This window comes from Struthio camelus, chromosome 1 (genome assembly GCF_040807025.1).
Source record: "Struthio camelus isolate bStrCam1 chromosome 1, bStrCam1.hap1, whole genome shotgun sequence".
In the NCBI taxonomy this organism is placed as follows: Eukaryota; Metazoa; Chordata; class Aves; order Struthioniformes; family Struthionidae; genus Struthio; species Struthio camelus.
In genome coordinates, this window is record NC_090942.1 from 25,274,268 (window position 1) to 25,297,175 (window position 22,908).

General features: G+C 40.9%; 1 protein-coding gene across 15 annotated transcripts in view; it reads left to right on the top strand.

The window, feature by feature from the left end:
- Positions 1-2,173: 2,173 nt before the first annotated feature.
- The window catches only part of CADPS2 (calcium dependent secretion activator 2), a 333,791-nt gene continuing 313,056 nt past the window's right edge, over positions 2,174-22,908 (top strand). For 5 of the 15 annotated variants that reach the window (XM_068932076.1, XM_068932083.1, XM_068932109.1 and 2 more), the window contains exon 1: positions 2,178-2,607. In XM_068932076.1, the coding sequence (XP_068788177.1) occupies positions 2,284-2,607 (324 nt within the window). In that variant the 5' untranslated portion in view covers positions 2,178-2,283. Of the gene's footprint in view, positions 2,608-3,107; positions 3,222-4,035; positions 4,099-22,908 lie in introns of those variants that run through there. The other 10 variants (XM_068932101.1, XM_068932087.1, XM_068932118.1 and 7 more) reach the window with 6 other exon arrangements.

A 22,908-nucleotide genomic window follows, 5' to 3' on the forward strand; every position in this document is an offset into this window, starting at 1 on the left:
TCTTTCCAATAGAGAAGAGTTGCAGGAGTAATTGCGAGATGGTACTGCCAAACTGGGCCCTTTGATTTAAAAATGTTTTGGACTTAACTGTTTTGAAGTTTCAGAGGTTCATATCTCAGTTAGTGCTTTGCATATCTTCAGTGGCAAGTTTCTCAGAGTGATATTTTATTAGTATGTGCCAATAGAAAGACAACAAATTACTGTGAAAGGCACCTGCAAATCTGCGTATACAACTGTATTCCTCTCAGTGAAAAAGTAGTTTACAGTAACCAATTACACATTTTTTATTGTACCAAATGACATTCCTGGAAAAAAACAGATAAGACTTTCAATCCTTCATTTAACACCTTCCTGCAAAAAACTGCCCCAGTGCAGTCACGCGCATGTCAAGCCTGACTTTATGAGGAGACTGAAAAGACGGTTTAGTTCCTTTCTCTGTATTAATCATTGTCTTTCTCTTACCTACTACAGGATACTGCTATGACTGGTGATGATGGTACCCACAAAAACTGGCCTTAAAAATTTCTGGTCATTTCATACTTTTCACTGACTGCCTCTGTGCATTTCACAAATTCTGCCACTATTATAACTTCATATTAATGATAAGAGCCAACCATATTTTAAAAAATGAGCCATTTTTATATGACTGCTTCATTTAGCTACCTAAACTTCAAAGAAAGACAGTGTGTTTGTCAGTGCAGCTCTCTCTGAATGCTGCACCTCGTTCCTCTGGCAGATCAAGAGGCAGAACCCAGAATCCTAACAGTTAATACTGACATCTAGCAAATAGCTTCCCACAGTGGGAGTAATTTCACCTTCTGCAAGCTGGTTCACTTAGGAGATAACTGCCTGCTTTAAAGATCCTTTCCTAAATCTCTTACTGGAAGACTGGATGCTTCAAAATATTAATAATGGACTACAGCCTTTCACCACTTTAAACTAAGACCAGCTGAAAAGGGATGAAAGACTATCTTCATATAGTGGGAACTGAGCAGGCCTTTGAGTTTGCTGAGCTTCAGTTCGGGCTCTTAAAATTCGCCACTGCTAGTCAGAAAAGGCAAAGAGCTGTGTGGACAGAGCCTCAGTTGCTATCATTTTAATGCATTAAAATGACAAGCAATCCTGCCTCTCTCCTCCTGGCCCTGTCCTTCCCCATTCACTAGTTCCCATGTCCTCCTTGGTATTGACACCACCATGTGTGAGCGCGCAGGGAGCAAGGGAAGGACTTGCTGATCCACGTGAAATCTAATGTGCCTTCCCTCCCCCAGGGTTACCTTTCCAAGGGGCTATAACCAGATTCCACAAATTTAGCTTTCACATGCTGGAGCTTTTTTTTCCCCCCACTGTAGAGGGTGATGGTGGTAGGCTTTCCTCTCTCTCTCACAGTCCTAACCGTGAAGATAAACGTTATGAACACGAAGCCAGCAGAATCTGCAGATAGCCTGGAACAACGATTTTTGAGGGATGTGAACTACCTACTCCTGGCAGTGGGCTCCCATCAGACGCGTCCTGTGTCAGCAATGTACGCTTCAGCAGCAGCAGCTCACCCCTCATCTCAGAAAGGAAGGATGTATTTAGGATACCTCGTGTTTTTCCTATACCACGTAGCAGAGGACGCCAGGGAGCCGCGCCGAGCCGGGGCCACAGCTCTGCCCCGCGCTGCTCTGCCAGCACAGCCTCCTCCGGCTGTTTTTACCGGGGTGTTTCTGAGCCAGCCGAGGAAGGGCGGCCGCGTTTCTCACGCCGCTGCCCCTGCCCCGGGCCAGCCCTGCGGGTCCCGGCAGGGGCAGAGAGCCGGCGGCCAGCGAGCAGCGCTCCCGTGCCGGTGCCAGAGGTTTTCCTGGCCCGCAGCTCCCCTTCTTCCCTGTTCCGGATACAGGAAAACCGGCGGGCTCCGCCTGCACCCAGCCCTCCCGTGCCTTTCCTCCCCTCCGGGAGGAGGGCGGCCGGGCCGGGCCGGGCCGAGCCGAGGCGAGGCGAGGCGGGTAGGTGCGGCGCGGCCCTCGCCCCGGCCGGGCCACCTGCGGGCCACAGCCCCCCGCCCGGGCCGACGTGGTGGCCCGGCCCCGCCTCTGATGGGAGCTGCTCGGAGCAATTCCCAAGGCAACCCAAGCTCGACCCCCTTCCCAAACCCCGCCTCCAGCCCTCCCTTCCCCTCCTCTCCCGCCCGGCTGCCTCCGCCGGTAGGAAACAGTCTGTGTGTAAACTCGACGTGTCCGGAAAGGTGCGCGCCGCTTTCCCTTTCGCTCCGCGGCCGGCCGCGGGGCTCGCCCGCCCAGCGCGATGCTGGACCCGTCCTCCAGCGAAGAGGAGTCCGATGAGGTGCTGGAAGAGGAGAGGCGGGACGTGCTGGTGGCGGCGGGCGGCGGCTCGTCGCGGTCGCTGCCGCCGCCCCCCCGGGACCCGCGGGCCAGGGACGCCGGCGCGGCCCGGGCAGCGAGCCCCAGCCCCTCGGTGCTGAGCGAGGGCCGGGAGGAGCAGGAGCGCCTGCAGAGAGAGGAGCGGGAGAACCGGCTCCGGCTGCAGCTCTACGTGTTCATCGTGCGGTGCATCGCGCACCCGTTCAACGCCAAGCAGCCCACGGACATGGCCCGCCGGCAGCAGAAGGTGAGCCCCCGCTCCCCCCTCCCTCCGCCCGCTTGCGCCGGCCTCCCGCGCCCGGCCCCCTCCCGGCCGCCGCCTGGCATACCTGCCGCCGCACCGCACCGCACCGCACCGCGCCGCGCCCGGTCCGCGCTTCGCCGCTCCGCGAAGTCCGACCCGGCCGGCAACTTCTGCGGGGCTCGGGGGCTCCGCGCCGCGCCGCGCTGCGCCGCCGCCGCCCGCCCGGGCCGCCCCGGCCGCGCCGCGCTCAGGCCCGGCAACAGGTCGGTGTCGGCGGCGGCGGCGGCTGGCGCTCGCGGCGGCCCCGCCAGGGAGTCGGCGTGCGACGGCTCTGCGGCGCCGCGAGCGGAGGCATTTGCAGAGCAGGTTCTTGCGAAAAGTGCCTTCCAGCGCGCCTCCCGAAACCCAGCGTAGCGCTTCTGCCTCTAGAAACCCGTCAGCTAACGGTGGTAAAGTCTTTTAAGTTTTTAGAGCTGCACCTAAACTCGCGGTGAGAAGGAAATACGAGCGCAGAGTGCGGACGTAAAGGACGTTTTGCCGCTGAAGGGAAGACGCTCCTGGGATGTCTTAGCGTGATAGATGATGGCTCTTGGAGGAGTCATGGTATGCTCCCAAAGGTACCTCGTGCAAATTATGTTCAGACCATCTGCGTCCGATGCAAGTAAATTCTGCCATAATACAGAGGAGAACCAGAAAGCTGTTTTGTTTCATTAATTATTAAGTGCAGTCTCCGTATGCAGAGAAACAAGTAAAATGCAGGTGTGTGATGAGAATGGCCTTCTAATGAAGGTTGACCAAAATTATTTTCTGCCTCTCGTACATTAGAGACAAGCTGTTGAGAATTAGCAGGTACATAGCACGTATTTATGCTGTAGCAGTGCATATTTTCTGTTACCTTTGTGCTATTGAGTAGGTAGAATGCTTAAAGTTTTGAAACAAGTCACTGCATTCACAGATAGTTAGTTTAAAAGAGTTTAAAAGCTCAGTTGCTGAAATGTTTGATCTAAACATTTTGTATATCTTTAATTTCTATTCAGTTCTGAAAAAAAAAACCCTAAAAAAATCGCTTTCCAGAGGGATGTTTATAGGTTGCGAAAAAGAATTCATTTCTAATTGGCTTTTTATGAATTTGGTAAGCCTATGTCTCTAAGGATTTGTAAAATCTAATGTTATGGGGTGCCAGAATTATCCTGCATGCTATAGGTAATTTGTGCTTAGCAAATTATTTGACAAGTTAATGTGATGATAATAAGATGATCACTGGGAAAGCATTTTATTTTTATTAAGTTTTAGCTGTTTAGGCTGTGAAATTTGCATACAGACTTTTCATGAGTAAGAAGCCAAGGAAAGTCAGCTAAAATCAGGATTTTGCCCTCTTTTCCTCAGCCCACCCCAAAATAGAGTCATCATAGAAATGGTGTTTCAACGGGACATCTAGAGGTCATCATGTCTGATCTCCTGCTTGAACCTAGACTGTTGTCAACACCGGATCAGGTCAGCTGTGGTTTTGTCTAGCTGAGTCTGGAAAGCCTCCAAAGATGAGAGAGATCCTGCAACCTCTCTGTGTGACCTGTTGCAGTGCTGCATTGTCCTCGTATTGAAGAAATTTTTTCTGATGAACCTCCCAAGTTAGAACTTGTGGCTGTCAACCTCAGAAAATACTGAACAGTTAGAAGTTCTTGCTGGTCTTACTGATCATTAAATATAAGAACTTCATTTTAAGAACAACTCCAATGTAAGAGAAAGCTTAGTTAGATAGATGTATGAAAGGGAATTACTGATGTGCAGCCAATATAGAAGTATGACATTTGTGGATTTAACCTAGAGGCAATGAACTGTTGATTGACACAGTTAGCTTGATATCTAAAAGTAAATGTTAGTATTGCTAATTACCATTTTTAAGTGACGTCTGACATTTGGTTTGACTGCTATATGTGGAAAGAGTTTTTTTTTTTTTTTGGTCAGGTTTAGGCATTTAACTGCAGAGCCAGAATGATGTTTTGGCTTTTGCTGATCAGGACCTAGTGTTTTTTGATAAGACATAACACAAAAGAATGATTCTCCCTAGGAGTTACACTTCTCTGTAGAAGTAATGAAATATACATGAACATCCTTACTCTTATTTGACAACCTGATATATTACTCAGTGAATTACTGAATATAAGGTAGCAGAACCAGCCCTGAATTTTGAGAAATCGGAAAACCTGATTTGATAGTTCAGGATCATCCGAGAGCCCTATCGAGAGGCCCTCTGTTGTGCTCTAAATATCACATTCTGTGCTGCACAGTGGCACCGTGCCAGCCGTAGGAATGGGAGGGCAACCGCGTAGGTTACACTGTGTCTTGCTGGAACACACTTTTGGATGTGTGATAGCTGAAGTTGTATTCTGTAGAGTAAAACTGTTGAGTGTCTTACTTCCCGGATGAGTTTTCTCACTGCCGAGATATTATACAGGTTTGGACCGTTCCTTAATCTCTTGCTCTTCTGCTTATCATCTGATTTCTGCTGTGTGACTGTGTCTACTGTGAACTGAACTGAGATTATCTACTTCTGTTATTTAACGAGAGCTATGAACTAGTGTATGCGCTGTTCATCTTCAGTAGACAAGTGACCCAAAGTACCGTTGAACCAGAAGCTACAGCGCTCTGTGGTCCCAGCCCTGTGTACCTGTCTCAAGTTGTGCGCCATTTATAACGCTTTTGCACCAGCAGTCTTTCTGATAACCTAAGAATAGTATCCACCCTGCTTGAGAGCAGAAGTAATTTGTTCTTTCTGCCAGTTCATTTGGCATATTGCTGAGCAAATATTGCAAAATGCAGTTTGCTTCTTTTTTAATGTGGAGCATATTATCCAGTAAGAGAACGAGATGGAATTCGCACATCAAATATTCTCAATTGCGTTGTAATATCAGTGAGGAAATGGTTTATAGTCTCTCTGGCTTCTTATGTTTTTCTTGTTTGAGTAACATTAAAATTTACTACACAGCATCTTGAAAGCATCACATTTAATGGACTGAATTATACTAATGAATGTAAAGACTTTTAAAGGCAGGTAGTGCTTCACTCTTTTTCTGTATTGTCTTTTGTCCTTTTTCATCCTTCTTTTTTCCCGCCAAATAAAATTAGTTCAGCTCTGTTGTGATAGATTCATTTAAAAAAAAAGAAAAAAAGAAATGGAACTCTAAGAGGAGGAAAAAAAAACCCCTCTCATGATTAATCAGGGTAGTGGTCCATCAACTCTGGTAATTTTTTTTCTAATGCCTAATTTAATGTAGTTTAGCCCACAATTTGCTGAAACACACGCTTTTACATCTGTCTCCATTTAGTTTGTACTCTGTAGAATATATATTAGAAATATTGTTTTTAACTGTTCAGAGTGATTTGGTGACCTGTTATTACATCCTGTATTATTTTGGTTACTGGTAGATTTGGGATTAAGGGGGAAGAATAAGCTAATATTAGAAATGTGAAACTGAAGCGTGGTGCAAGTGATTTTTCAAATTGACGTAGTAAATTCTGCCAGAGATGAAGTTAGCGCTACAGAATCTTGAACCTGTGCTTAATTACACATTTTCATTAGGTATTTATGGACATTTGACCATGTGTTTTCCAGGCTCCAAGAGAACTACTAGTGCATCAGTGGTGCATGTCAGGCCTTCACTGAATAAGGTTTATCTATCCTTGGTTTGAAAGAGATATTTTCACCTCCTTTTTGTAATTTCCGCTTTTTTATGAGTCTTCTGGAATATGTTTCAGCCTCTTTTCTTTTTCTACCTCTTCACTCCTCTTCCTTCTTACTTCAGCAAAAGAGAAGCCATAATTAACTAATCTCATGCCTTTTCCTCCTTCTCTCCCACTCTAGCCGAACTGAATCTCAAAACACTCAGCAGACTGCATTTAAACTCAGAAAGTTCATAGGATTTAGCTGTTAAAAAGAAATGCACTTAGTGAAGCTGTCTTCCATCAAGGGAAAATAACATATATAACATGCATGCTCACTGAGCCGGGGATTAGGTGCTGATCCTAGTAACCATGGTTTATAGCAGCCAGTTTTATATGTTTATAGACATACTCAGTTTTGTTCGTGGACCGGGTGCCAAAACCAGGGTCTGTAGCTGGGAGGTGGATCAGAATCCAAGTTCCTGGGGTAGAAGGCACAGTGGAATTCTGCCATTAACTACAGAGTATTAATCTTTCTCAACATTTTAAAATTTTCTCTAGTAATCAAGTGGTCACACGGTGGAAATCCAAGAATGGGGGGAAGAAGTGCCCATATGTTAAACATGAAGATTTCCTAAAGCAGTACATCAAAGTTGATAATTCAGATCTTACTTTTATAGGCAATAAGTAGCCGAAGTAATTGAGCTAGCTGTTTAGAAATAATTAACTACTTCAGTTTACATCTTGAAAACATGCTGACTTTTTTCCTTCCTTTTCTTCTCTTTTCTCCCTCTGCTCACACATGAGTGTATCAAAAACATCGACTTCTAGTTACTACTCAAAAGTAGGACTGGTAGCGTTTAATAATTTATTTTCATTTGAACTCCATGAGTTCGTTCTTTCCTGATTATCCTTCCCCCTTCCCTGTTTCTTGGACTTTACCACTAACGGAGACGTTTATAATAACTTAAAAGGAAAATGTTAATAGTTAAATTGGCCGAACATTTTTGGGAAAGGAAATAATCTCTTGGCTTCTGAGACTCCTTCATAAGATTTCTTCTTCCAGTACTCAGATAGCAAGGAGAATACATCCAGAGCTATTCTGGACGGAAACTCCAGACGTATTTCAGAGGGAAAGCTTAACTAGAGAGTTTTGCCACCTGATCCAGCTTATGCTAAACAGCTGCTCAGAAAGACATCTTCAATTCCTGCCTTCAACATCTTTCCTTCACTACTCCTGAAATGACTTTCTGGATCACTTTATAAGAAATTGAGATCAAGTTTGCCCCCCTTCCCTCACCTCCCTTTCACAAACTGTTGACGCTATTTTCACTCAAGTTAGTATACAGCATTTTGGTAAGTCCTGCTAAATCCCATTAAGATACAGGCCTACCTCACTTTTTATGTATTGAGACAAGTTTATCGGCAAACAATTTTTTTTTCTTTCCGGTCAGAATTTGTTTCTTTAGGAAATAAGAAATTCTTGTGTGCACTAGGAAAGTTACTCACTGAGGACAACTGGAGTCAACTCTGTGTGGATCATGGCTCAGAAAATACTGACAGGTGTTTAGTGTAGCAGAGCTTTCTAGATATCGTGTCCCTCACCACTTTAGAAATGACAGTTGTCAGAGTTTTGATTTAATCTTAAACTGTTCTCCTGCCCTGCCAGCTCAGCATTGATTAGTGTGGCTTGGCCAAAAGCTAGTCGATGAGCTGAGAGAACAAGTCTTTGGTAAATAGCTGTGGAATGAAGTGGATATCTAGGGACAGCAACAAGGCTGTAAATCTAATTTTATTATACTGAACAATTAATTTCTCAGTCTCTTTGTTTTTGTTTTCCTTGCCTTTTTTGGCTGATACCTGCCTTTGAAATATGATTTTTTGATCAGCTGATCAGATGCCCTCTATAGTCCTTGCTAACTTCTGTAGTCTTGCACTTATTGCCTGCTGATTGCTGTGGCATGTTGGGGTCTGATACGAAAACATCTCAGTGTTTAGCTATTGCTTTACAGGAGAGGAGGAAGAGGGATGAGCAGCATCTGCTGAACTCCTTATTCTGTTTGCCTAGTGATTATCGCCAGTACCTGCTTCTGTCTAGAAATGCTGGCACCAAATTGAAAGCAGCCCAACGCTTGTGAGCTGCAGCTGATTCCCACAGGTTTTGGAATATCAGTTGTGAAAAGTCAGTTTTCAGTTTGTTACTGTGTGGGGGAAACTGAGCAGCAGGAGAGGAAGAGTGTTTGTATGTGGATACAGGCTGTATCAGTTTAGTTTTGTATTTTGAAGGTTATTTTCGTAACTGTAAGCACTGAAGTTTTGTGTGTGTGTGTGTGTGTTTTTTTTAATGCACCTCAAATTATGTAGAAATTGATAGTACTTGTGCAAAAGCACTTACTTGTTTCTGGTTCTTATTTCTGTTGCAGCTAGAAGAAAAAGTATTTATGTGTCTTGAAGCATAATTACTTGTATGCATAAGTTTAAGAATGTTCCTGAGTGTTTTTCCTATCAGGAAGAGGAAAAGCATTAATTACCAGCATTGCAGAGAATGAACAGACTTACAGTAAATGCTTTTTTGACCTGATGAAGAAAAATTAGAAACAGAGAAAGTGATCATACAAGAAGTTTTTTCCAGCTCTACCTTCATTTTTCTCTCTCACTTTAATTATTCATTTATGTTCAATTGCCTGGGCTGTGGAGTTTTGGAAGTAGAGGCAGGCAGCTTCTATTTAATGCAACGTGAAAGTAGAGGAGGGAGACTCAGGGTAATAATTCAGAAGAATAATCCTTAGAACAGCACTTCAAGTGGACTTGTGATTTGGCCTCAGACAAGGACACAAAAGAAAAGATAGAGCTCAGGTAGTGTGTAAATGCAATCACCAAAAAGATGATGTATAGCTATAAAGGGTAGTGGAAAAATGGAAGTCAGTGGTAGAGACTTTCATGGAGTGAGTTAAAGGTGTTAAGAAGGTAGGTGGGGTTGAAATAATTTTGGATTAGAGGAACGTTTAGCAAGGAAAATGACAAAGTGAAAAGAGGAATGAAATTGTAGGAGAAAAATCCACCGGTGCACTGGGAGTGTTCTGCTTTTCAATATGAAATGAAATGAAGGAAGAACATTTTGAGGGTGAGAGTTTGCAGGGAAGATATTGAGCTAGGAAAAACAAGATGAGGATTAAGCTGGAAACAAGTTAATAAACCCAACAGCAACGTTAGTGTAGTAAAGAATAGCAAGGGCAAATAGGCATTGAGAAACTCAAAGCTCAGAAACTGGAGTTCATGGAAATCTGTGTGGTAGGATGTGGTAGGCTGGGTAAAGACAGTGTTTTCATGGTCTCAGAGTTTTTTTTGCAGAAGTTTGCAGTTGTTTTATCTGTATGTGTGGTTTTTATAGTGGATTCATGAGGTTTCTCTTTCTCTCTCTCTCTCTCTCTCTCTCTCTCTCTCTCTATAGAAATATATATGTATCTAAAATCTCCGGGCAGTATATGCCAAATATCTATCTTGCTAGCTTTTGCTCAGGAGCACCCCCAGTTTGTGCCTATTGCTCTTATGTTCCTTCATTTGTTTCTAAATTATATATTCTGAGGCCTTGTTGCAAGTTACTGGAGGCTGTTTTTCGTACAAAAGTGTCCTAAGAATGTTTCACTATTACAACTGTTTAGTGCATCAAATATGCATTAGTTTTAAAATATTAATATTGACCAGTTTTTCATTTTGATCTCCTTACAGATGGAGCATAAGTAAGGAAAACAAATTAAAAATAAAAAAAAAATAAGTGGTTGTTTGGTATAGCGGTAATATTAAAGCATCATAATGATTAGTTCCCCTCTGACTCTCCCTTCCTTCCCCCAGTGACATAAAGGGCAGAAGATTTTTCAATTCCTTACCAATAAGGATTGGAAAGCAACAAATACTGATATTATTTGGAGATGGAAATTAACAAGCTCCATCAGTAATTTTAGGCTGGATCATGTCATTTTCAGCTCGCTATCACTGAGCAGACTAGGAGAATTTGTCTGAATGGACGCTTTGATTCATCTTGAGGTGGCTTTGTACCAAATAGAAATATTATTATGGTAACCTCATATATGGTATAAATGCTTGAGGTTCTGAACATACTAGTTGACGGAGTAGTTATAGACATTTTAGCCTAAGTGTCCATGATACAAACTTTACTGGTCTTATTTACATGTTTATACTTTTTCAGCATGATTTAGTTCCTAGATAGAATGGCGTTAAAAATATCATTTGAGATTTTAAGGCTGACTTTTGATATTATCCTTCTCTGCCATCTGAGTGTTTTAGGTCTCCTTACTTAATGCTTCCAGGCCTTTCTCCATGAAAATGAACGTTAGAAAATGACTGGCTGTGTTTTGTATATATACTTTTAATGGAAGCCTCTTGGGACTTCAAGAAGAAACATCTTGCAGAAGTAATCTGAGAATTATAAAATCTGTTAACCTGTGGGTATATATGCCCTAGATATATTTTGATTATGTGTTGCTGAAAATGAAATAAGTAAAAAAAAATAAATGAAAGTGACTGATAGGTACAAGATTGCCATTCATGCTTGTGCCATTTAATGGTGATTGCTAGATCAGTCACCAAGTAGTATCAGCGTATCCCTCACCTCCCACAGGCACGGGGTGGAGAATTTTAGGATAGTACTTGCTTTAGACCTAAGACCTCTTCGCTTTCTAAATTGCAAGGAAGGACGAGGATACACTGGAAAAGACTGGGTATTATCTGTGGTCTTTGCTTGGCTCTTTCTCAGTGAGACTGAAGTAACTGCATTACAGAGGTCTTTCTACTACTTTAATATGACTTCTTATCTGTAGGTGAAAAGCATTAAGAATGAGAAGTATTATTTACTTAAAATGGAAACAGTTATTCACATTTTCACTAAATTACAGCTGTTTAGTTGCGTTCTGGATATTTATCCTCTAAGACATTATTAACGCATTAATTTGCTAACTGCAGTTAGTCAAAACTCAGTCTGGAATGGGTTTCAAGAGGTCACAGAGATGTGATAAAATCATTAAGCTGCCAAATGCCTCCATATATGACCCTCTCTCTGTATTACAAAGCTGTATCTATTACAAATACACTTAATTATGCATAGCAGCACACATGGGAAAGAGACTATGCAGACTGGCAGAGTTCTTCCAGTATTATAAAACCGTATGTCTAAACCCGACTATTTTATTTTGCTAATCTATGCTTGATGGTGCCAATGCATGGACTGTAATCCCTGCCTGATGTGCAATGGCCATGACTGCTGTCCAATAACTGTGAAAGCACGATCAGATGAGATAATTGAGATGTTAAAAAAATAAGATCATACCCAAAGTTAGCACACTTTATCAGTGACAACTTCACTGTCTACATTAACCTGTTAGCTCAGATCAGGACTCTTCTTTAGAGTCACTCTTCTTGCCCCTGTTTACAGAGTCCTGGTTTGCATCACAGGGCAGACTTGGAGCACGCAACCACAATCATCTGTGGGTGAAAGTAAACCAGGAGGTATATTCTAGGATCACATTAAGCTTGTGTAGCTGAACTAGAGATGGCCTGAAGTTAGGCTTCCTGAAATGCACTTGGGGTGGGTGTTAACTCTTCAGCATTAACTGCTTCACTTTACAGATTCAATCCTATTGGGTCACATTGGTTGCCAATGAAGATTTAACTTCAGAGCAGAAAGAGTCAGTGAGACTTAAAATAAAGCAGCTAACACGGAGTCAAGAGAGATAGCTGGGACCTAAATGAGATAAATAGTATCACAAGGCAGTCTCCTGCTTGAGCCAGTAAAGCAGGATAGAATATGCAGTGCAAACATAAAAACAGCTGAAGTCACAAAGTAATATGGTTCTCGCTATGCCTGAAGTTAATTAGGGGCAATAAACTGCCCCTAATTACTAAAAGTGTGGGATTCTCAACAAAGCTCTCTGGGATACTAATTAAAAGAACTGATTATAAGAAATAGAATGCATAATTAATGACTGGAAAATGATTTTCAAGAACACTTTCAAACAGCAAATAAAGTGCCCTTGGAAAATATTGTGACACCCTGAGTCATCCATTGAATCTAATCCAGCAGATAGACTTGAAGTGATTTGCAAGAGGTTACTGCGCTTCTACTTTCTAGTGCTGAAGTAGGGATTAATGTAGGCAGAGTGACAGGTAGAACAGGAGTAGTATTTCCATTTTAATTTCAAATACTCTCATAGATTTATGAATGATTTTGACAGGACATGCTTGTGAAACATACTGACATACTGTATATCTTTTTAGTAGTTGGCTTTGCAATAGACCGCTACGCTCACAAATGAGGGAGCTGTTATGCTTGGAGAGGACCTTTGGTTAGCATCCTATGCTGATTACTAGTGCATGTTTGTGTGTGGCCATCAAGTGTGCGTGCCACTAAATGGACTGTGATTTCTATTTTCTAGGGTCTTGTTACTTTCACGTAATTAGATTTTCATCTGACAGAACAAAAATGGAAAGTTTAAGCTTTCCACACAAAATATTGGAATTACTGACTGTAATTCCACTGACTGTTCCAAGTGCATTACTGACTGTAACATTTTGTTCCCCCTCCCCTCCATTTAATCCATGCAACTCTTTAAACGGGCTAATCTGGGGTTTGTTAAGTTTTATGCAGGCACTGGTTTTGGTGTCCTTGCTTAACTGGAAATCCCTTAACTTGTAAATTTCACACATTTCAAATAGCCCTGGTCCTCAATTATTTTGATATGCTTACAGAAATTTAGATTAGGAATGACCAAGCTCTAATTGCTTGGAAATTACATTGTATCCTCTCTGTAATTTCCTATTCCACTTTGAAGCATCTCCCAGAGGCGTGAGGTGGGAAGTTTGAGGCACGCCGGAGCGCTGATGTTTGCGCAAGGGTAGCCTTGTGCCAAATCAGGGGAGAGGGGCATAGGACCATTTGTGTAAATAATGAGGCATTTAGACAAACTCACTGCTATATGATGTCTCTCCAGACAGACATTACATTTAATTCTCGCATTGCGCTCTGTGGTCGTTGCCATAAACACAGGTGCAGGGGGAGGGAGGCAGAGGAGGCTGGTTTCTTGGTGCCTGTGCTCTTGTTGAACATGCACTGGGGTTAACAGCTGCATTGCCCCCGCTGCTAGGACATGAAGATTGTGTCAGCATTTGGAAGGAGATGTCTTTCGTCTTCCTCTGCTCTTCATGTGCGATTAATATTCTTGGAGATGACAGATCCAGAACTGAAATATCCATATCCTCTGGTGTGTCATTTACTTGACAGTAGGAAATGCTTCTAAGCTTCACTAACTGATTGGTATCTGTATGATGTAACTCTGAATATATTTGTAGGCTGGAAAAGGGGAAACAATCAACTCTCGTACTTTTGGAGTGAGACCTGTGGTAGTGCTGCGTGAATGGCAGGGTGAGACTCCTGCTGCTAGTAGCACCTCCACACGTTCCTGCAAGTTATGTTTCTGCTCTGTTCCTAATTCTGCCAAATTATGTCTGGGGAATGATTGTTCAGCCTTTAAGGACTGGCATACATGTAAAATATGCATATGCATGCTTATATATAAAAGGAATATGTATGTATGAGAAAGAGCTATAGATACAGATAGATATGAGGGAAAGGGAATTAGCATGCCATACTATATTGTAATACTATATACATACTATATGATAAATTTTAAAGAGATCACACATGAAACCTAAAATCACATAAGTCATTTAATAGTACTAATTTATCAGAAACTTTTTTCACTGTTTACTATTGTAAAAAATTGCAAATTGTCATTTATTTTCTCAAGAAGAAAATCTTCTGCAGATCCGTATTTTTGCCTTTGCTCAGTTTATTAGCTACATAATATAGAATGAAACTAGCAGGAATGTCTGTCCGTATAAGTTTTTTCAGATATTCTCTTTTGTTTCACAGTTCAGTTTTGAACTTGCAGTACCATTACTCCTAAGGTTTGTGATAAGGAAGCAAAGACATTCCTAACAGTAAAGTGTTAGGCTTTTGCTAACAGTAAAGTGTTTTATTTTTTATTAATATTGGGCTTTCAGGGTTGATATGATCCCATAAGGCTAGCTCAGAAGCTGTTGAATGTGGTACACTGAGCTTCTGCTTCTTTGGTTACAGACATAGGACTTAAATATTCAATTTTTTATTGTATTTGAATATAGATTTATACTTTGCTGTAGAAACTTGCTCTGCATTGAAATATAGCATATGTGTTCTCAATGTGAAGGATAATTTGTTTTCCTAATTTGATTCAATTTGTATTTTTTTCCTGTGGTGGATAAAATAATTAGTTCCAACAGGAAAATAGCCATCCTGATTGTGTTTTTAAAAAAACAAACCTACCCGCCCACCCAGATTATTCCACTGCACATCTGTGCAGATAGCAGTCTCTTGTCTTTTTCCCACTTTGACTTTAATGAGGCTACAGAGTAACTAGCACAACTGTCAGAAGCCACTCTTTGTAAGAAGTTCTCTTGTATTGTTTTTAATAGTGATAGGGTTACAGCAAAGCAGCTTCTTCATATCAGTGATGAAAATTACACTGACATAGTGCTAATAAGATAAATGGGATAATGCACACTGATTGTCATACCTTGATCGCTATGTGGATTGAGAGATTCGGTGAAGAGATGTGAGATGTTGAAGCTCAGAGTAATACAGGTGGTCAGTGATGCAAATCCATGTCGATCTATAATGCTGGAGAGCCTCGAAAATGGATAGAATTGCGTATTAACATCAGAAGAAAATAGGTAGCCTCCAACCTTTCCTTTCAAAAAGGGTGAAGGATTGAGAGTGAGAAACTAGCTCATATTGTCCGCTTGACTGAACCCATCCTTGGAATTGATTTGAACCCATCATTGGAATAAACATCCAGGGAATGTTTTTTCACTGTAGCCATAATATAACCGATTCATGTGATTAATAAAAATGGAGCTTAAGGTATTATCAACATTTGCTTGCGAGTTTAAAGCATAATACCGCATTGAAATAATTCACTTCCATTTTTGTATAGCAAGTAAATCAGCATGTGCCATCAGTATAAAACAGCAAGGAAGATGGGAGTGGACTAAACTGACAGATGACTATAATGGGGGTGGTGTTTAATGCAGATTTTTAAGAAAACTCATAACATTGTGGTACTTCGAGGTAGGCTGAGTAAGGGATAAAGTTTCGTCTGCAGTAGCTTCTGAACTGATTTACGTGTGTGTGTGTTTGCAAATTATGTGCATATAACTGAGTGAAGCAAAATATGAGCCTTTTCTGAAAGGTGACACAAACAGGATATCTGTATATGTCCCCTCAGTAGTTCCTGTGTTAAAGCAGATGTTTTATCTACCTGGCAGTTCAGAAGATTCATTCTGTATCGTGCACTGATCACCTGGAGTGACAACACTGCTGCCAAACGGCAGTTTCACTGAGCAGCTCTGTTACTCTCATTATGCCTTTAGTGATGCCCGTTTTAATTAAATGCTCTATTTTTAACACAACATGTTGTAAGATAGGCTGACAAAGCTACTATGCATCAGGTATGTGTTGAACACCTTGGATATATCATGGCTCTTCCAAACCGTTTCTTTGCTGCGTGATAAAAAGCTTACCTTGCACAATTTTTGCAGAGCTGCTGAAGGGCTTCAGCATGCACAAAAGTTACTACTTAGTTGTGCGCCAAACTGGAAGGAGCCTCCCATGTTGAGACAGTCTCATTTCCAAAAGCGACCACATTGTCTTTTTCTATAAACAGGTAAAACTTCATCTTAAAGCTGTCCCCGCTGTTTTTTCATTAATAGTTATGAGACTTCTGTTTCCACGCTGAATGTATTTGTAGTTTGTTTTACACTCATTTGTTGGCTATGACAGCTCTGCCTGTCAGCTGCCTGTCAGCTCTGTCCTGCAGTTAAAATAACACCTTTTCTTCCCTGATGGATTTAATGGGGAACAGTGTCTTGTTTCATTATATTAAACAACCCAAGCTTTGAAGTGCGCCTCATGCAGTAATCTCCTCCTCCTTCTCTGATCATTCTGGCCTTTCTCTGTATCTGTGCAGCTGGTGTTAATACTTGCTCTCTCACGTTGCCTTTCACGGTGGCATTTTGTCTAGGTTGTGCTGAGCCAGTGCATTCAAGCCTTCAGCTCAAAGCAACTGATGAGAACAAAACTAGTAGAACTTCTTATTAGTCCTCGCCTGAAGTGTGTGACTTTGAATTTCATCCAGTTCTGTTACCACAGCTCTCATGTTGCATGTGTCTGCCAGAACGGTGGTCTGATCTGTTCTTTTTGACGCTGCATCTCAGCCTTGAATAACCAGATTTCAGTTCTCTCTGGCATGACCAACATGGAAATATTGCATTTGCAATTAATTCCTAGAACTCTAGAACTTTGCAGCTACCCTTCCTGAGGCCTGCTCTTTCTCCTTTAACACTTACCTCATCTTTTCCCCCCCCCCCCCTTGTATGGTGGTATCTCAGCTGCTTCGTTGTTGTCTAGATCAGATCTATTGCATTTTTTTTAGCCAGAAAACAAAAATAAAAGGCAAACAGATTATCTGATATCAGAGTGTTCATTCTGGCTCAGCTGTTGCCCAGTTACCCTGACCCTCTACTTGTTTCTAATATTCTTTTTTCTGAGGAGTTTGTTTATGCACCAGGATTTACTGCCCTTCTTTGGAAAGGGGGAATTTTTCAGGGAGATGCTGGAAAATTTTTAGACTTTTGACGTAAAAAAATTCCAAGCTGCTTCTTTCAGGTCTCTGAACTTTTCAGTCTATGACTGAGGTGAGTAGTTCCTCTTAATTCCTTGACATAGAAAATAAATTATCACTTCTCAATGTTCAGGCTGAAAAAGATCTTTCTGACAAAACACAAGCTGCTGAGACTGGATTCATGTTCAATAGCCGTGCATATCAGCAAGCTCTCAAAATAATTAAGTGCTACAGTGATAAAGAACAAAGGCAGTTCATTTCGTATGCAATCAGTCATATTACTGTGCGCCTTCCTTTTAATTTGTGTTTAGCCAAACTGCTGTCAAAAAATTCCGAGTTCCAGGTAGTCCGATAGCTGCTGAAAGGGCTGTTCCTGGGATTCTGTCAAGGCCAAGTTTGGCAAGCTGCAGAGCAGAGTGTAACAAACATCTGTTGGGTCAAGCTTTTAATTGACCATGGGAAGATAAATGGTCAGGACGTGCTGATTTCTCTGCAGAACTCTTCTAGACGTGTGAATTCTTATTATGTTTTTGCATGTGGCTTGAGTGCTGTTAGCAGACAACATATGTAACAATACAATTATGCCGCAGTGTTTGGAAGTTAATTCTCCCAGCTAAAATGTTATCCAACATACTTGAATCAATGTTTTTTCTTCAGCCTCGCTAACATGTACATACATTGTTTTTCTGTCTTACAAAAACATAAATTCATGCTTCTTTCCTTTGACATCACAACTTTATGGATGAATTGATTGTAACAATGTGCGACTTGGGCGTCTATCTCGTCTTTCTATCTTGCCTGTAAAACTTTAATGCAGGCATCTCACAACTTGGGAAGGTTACAAAGAGCCTTGGCTTGCCTGCCTTACTCCTACTCGGCACTTCTAAATAGTTATAATTTTCGAAGAAGCTAGTACAAAGAACGTACGTTGCGTTAGTTTGAAGATCAGTCGTTGTTTCTATGCTTCTTGGGGCATTGCTCATGCTTGTAGTAGAGACTGGGTGAATCATTTAGAAACTCTGGTTCTTGTTCCTGTGAGGTTTGCTTGCACAAAGTTAAGCATGCCTCATTCACCATAACTCTCCACTCTCAGATTCCTTAAGTATACTAGATTTTACAGAATAGCATTTTTTTTTAAATTTTTATTTTGTTTCAGGATTGTGTTCTCTGGTCCTCTGCAACAGAGGCAAGAAATGTGTTAGAAAGAAGGAAAGAGATTTTCAATCAAATTACCTGTAGTTTAGGTAAAAGAGCACAGAACTGGCAGCTGGAAGAATAAGTTCAATCTTGCTTCTGACTAGTCAGATTTCTGTACGCTTCAGTCCTTTATATTAAGCCAGTTACTCAAAACATAAGGGTAGCTAAGTATTGGTCCTCTACCTTCAGTTTGCAAGTAACAGAAGTACTGAAAGTTGAAAATACCTATAATTTTAAGCAGAAGTTGGGATAGGAAATTGCATCTCCAGGGAGTTGGTTGCTTTTTCTTGTCCGTAGACTAGAGATAAACAGCCCATATTAACTGGGAAATGAAGCATATTGCGCTACCAGCTCTTAGGGCTTTTTCTCCTTGCCGTGTGCACATTTTTTGTTTCTGCTTTGTTCTTGCTGACTGCTGAGGGAAAATTGCCAGTGCCCTTTCCTGGTCTCCGTTGGTATCACTCCCTGGGCCATGGAAGGGTTTCCACTGGGCTCTTGCTGAGGACTGCTGGACCCAGGTGTCTTCTGGCACTGAATGTTCATTTAAGTTTCCTTTGTAAATACAGACTTACAGCACTTCATATTTCAAAGTATCTTTATTCTCCCTGGGATCCTGATATCATAGCTTGCTTTCTAGTGGGGTGTAGAAAGCTGATTTATCTCTGGCTAGATTTGATGCGCTGTGGTTGTAAGGGGAAAAGGCTGGGAGGCTCTTTGGCCAACTGCTTTTTGTTGTTTCTTCCAAACATCTGATGTTATCCCATCTACCTGCGTGTCATTACTTATATATTCTACCATGAAATCACTTAACCTCTTCCCTCTTCGTGTACCTGCAAGGCTGTGCTCAAATCCTGACCTCCTAAGAAAAATAATGACCCTTACATCGGCTAATATGTCCCTTTTTTTTTTTTTTTTTTCATTTCGGTGGGTTTTTGCACAAATATGTGGTTTCTGAATATACTATGAAGTGAAGTTGTAAATAAGGTTTTTCAGAGAGTAATAGCTTTCAGGCTATTTTTCAGACTTTGTTTTTTTTTTTTTTAAGGAAGGAGAAAAAAAGTCACATTACTAAGCTCTAATTACCATAACAGAGCTTGAGAGAGAACTGTTTGGTTTGCCTTTTGAATTCTGCGCTGTGTCAGGTACATTTTGATCAAATATGTTCCTGCTAGCAGTGAGGCGTTGGCATTCTGTCCAAGTTAGTCACCACTGAATTATGTTCTGTGATATGGTCTACTTCCCATTGGTCTAGTTCTTTTTCTCTTTATTGATTTCCATTCTTGTTTTCATTATTGCCCTGGTCTCTCGCTGCATACTTCCTAGTGCATTTATTTTATAGCTTTTCAGAATGAATATCTATGACTCATAATTTGAAATAAAATGCTAATAATAGCATTATACAGCAGTTTGAAATAAATATTTCTGAGACTGTTCCATGAGCTTTTAAAGTGTTAAGCCTTTGCTGAGAAAAAAGGTAGCACTCTGCAATGATCAGGGAATACAAAAAAGTGCAGACAAACCTTAAGGTTTAATTTGAAGACCTTATTTCTGAATAGGTTTCCAAGCACCAAGCATGGAGAGAGAATTCTGTTGGTCATTTCTATTGAGCAGAAGTCAAATAAGTAAGTCATAACTTCTGTAGAATTAGAAATATATTTGTTCTCTTTTACTACTCTACACAGATCTGAAAAACGGCTAAACCGCGTTTATTTTGTTTTGTTTTTATCCAGGGCTTCCTGTTTTTATCGATATGCAAACATCAGCTCTTCCTGGTTGTTCTGGAGGAGCATAATATAATACAATGGCTGGCGCCATAGCTATACTAAAACCTATGCTAAAATAAATGAGAATGTGGATGGACTATCGTTATATTCAAAATGTTCGTGGCTATAAGGCATAGACATATATAGCAGGAGGCTTTGTGTGGGGGGATTTTTGTTTTTGCTCATTTTTGTTTTAATATTGTGCTGCCTTTTCAATATAAACTCTTTCAGCGGCACAACTAAGTCCTTAATCTCATAGGATCCGTAAGTATGGACTGCTGTGCCTGAGTAGTGACCTACCAAATTTTCACTGGGACTCTGCTCAGCATTTGGGTCTACATTTCTAGATTTGTTTCAAGACAGAAGTTTCTGGCCCCTTTCCTCTTCTTTCACTGGAAGTGGTATTTTAAAGACCTACTGAGGCAAGTGGGAAGGACTACTGGTAAAAATTCACATATCCTATGTCATCTTTTTTTCTGCAACAGCTGTCTTGAAACTAGATGAGATCATGGGATGCAGCTGCAGATCATTCATGATATGCTTTGCAGCAGTGAAGCTCCCATCCTTACCCCTGATTTTTAATGGAATAATTGTGATAATGTAATCTGAATATTATAATTTTGATAATTAGTTTCCAAGAGGAAACTCTTTTCAGCTGTGCTTGCTATCAGTGAAGAATAGCAAATTGGCAGCAAATAACTTGCTGGAATTGTTGCAGAAAACTTCATGTAACTTGTATTTTAAAAAAAGACAAATCCTGCCAGAGGAAAACTCTCTCTTATCATTCTTATCTCACGATGTATTCATTTATTAATTTTTGCAGTGGGATATATCTGATACTTTTTCTGAGCTCTGTTCCTTTGGTTAACACATTTTAAATACTTCTTTTAATTGTGCAGTATGTTCTCAGTGATATACCGTGACGTTGAACCATTTTATTACTCAAACAGAAGCCTTCTGCTCACTCTGTGGTGCATATTGGAAGGTCTCTTGCGAGGATCTTTCCTGCAGGTCAATCTGATTGAGGTTGTAGGGCAAGAATTTTCCTGAGATGAACTTGAGAGTAAAGAAGATGCCATTTGTGTCCTCTCAGTAGAGATTCTGTAAAGCGGAGATATTTTTTGATGGAAAGTCCAGTATGTTTTAAAGTCCAGCCTGATTTTGTCAGATGATGCCTCTTAAAGTTAGCATATCTAATAAGTACTTTTAACAGACTGTTAACTGCACTTTTGGGTTTTTTTAGGTCAGAAGAAACTTCCAGTTCCTTCATCTGACCTCACCATAAATGCAAGATACCAGCTTTCAGTAATTTAGGGCTACGCTTTAAGTAGGTTTCTGCATAAGACAGCAATTGTTAATGCAAGGCAGACATGTTTGATAACGCGTAACTAAACCATAAAACCTTCTGAAATAGATCATTCTAAAACAATGCGGAGTGAATGCAAAAAGGTTCTTTTTTCATATTGCTGTGAGCAGAGATGGCACTTGTATTTTACAAAAGTAGGCCGTGAGCTTTGGGAGTGGCAATGACCAGTTGGAAGGTGTCAGTCTCAGAACGGTAACATAATAGCTAAATAGATCTAGATCTGAATTCCTCCTAATTGTCTGTCCTATCTCAAGATGAGGAGTATTGTGGAATGGTGGGGTATTTATGGAAAGACTGAAGAATCTATCCTTTCTGGTATGAAAGAAAGAAAGAAGACTAAAATTTTTTCCCTTTCAGATTTGATGAATGATGAGGAAAATGTGAGAAAAACGTTGGAAACAGTGAACAAAGGGTATATTTGATTAAATAAAGAGGAAGAACAGTTTTAAAACAAAGATAATGCTTTGCATATAAGCTGCAGTTTAACTGTCAAAACAGGAAGTCATATGAAAGTCAAGAATTTCTCAACTTTTTTTTTTTCTTGGAGGGAGGAAGAAGCTTAGAAGTGTTTTATATTCAAGACTATCCATCTTTTTAATTAATATCAAATCATATTTTATGGCTATTGAATTTTATGGTTCCAGGTCTAAACTTATCTCTTTTTACTACAGGATGAAATTTTCATTTGGGGTAAATTACCTCCAGTCGTATCACAAGAATCTCATATCTTCCTCGAAGCATCTGGTGCTAGCGATTGTCAAAGGCGGAGTACTGGGCTAAAATGACTTAGTTTGTAACAGTGTGGAAATTCTTGTGACCACTTAAGTGGCATGAATGAAGCAAATAAAATTTTGAGTTTTGAGCAGAACTGTGAGATTCTGTAAAAGGTGCCTATGAATTAAACTTAAGCTCTGGAGGAAAATGAGCAGAAGTTATGAAATAGCTGGCGTATGAGTTTCTGCTTGATCCGCAATAGTACTGAAAACAAGAGAAGTTTTGGAGCCGTATGCACAATGATGACATGCTAGTTGTCTCCTAGTTTTCAGGAAAATGTACAGAATGTGCTTTCTGAACTGTAACTGAGTAGAGTAGCATCCTCCGTAAAAGTGGAAAGGTTGGCAGTTCATCAGTTTTGTCTAAAGGTTCAGTTTTAGAAAATTATTAGCTGGTGAAGCGGCTAGCCTGATTGCTTTGCAGACGGAAAGCCCTCTCAAGGCAGAGGTTATGGCTCCTCTCCTCTTCCTGCTTCTGTAAGCAGCATGGGGAGAGCTCCAAGGGCAAAAGGAAGATCGTCAGATAGTTTTTTAGGCATGGCATGATTGTTCAGAACTGAGCATACATTTCGTCTAGATAGCATAATATATAGTAGTAACTTACACTCTTCTCTTCTTTCCGCCAATGAATTCAGTTGGTTTTTCCTATTTTGACAGTAGTACCTGTAAAGTTTAGACGTGATTAAGAAAACTGGACCTAGTGAGGAGATTCAATTTGTCAAATTAATAGGCATTACAAAACAGTTTGAGGAAGGGAGTCTACTGTATATGACTATAAAGACAGAGTGCAAGACTAGAAAAGGGTACAGGGT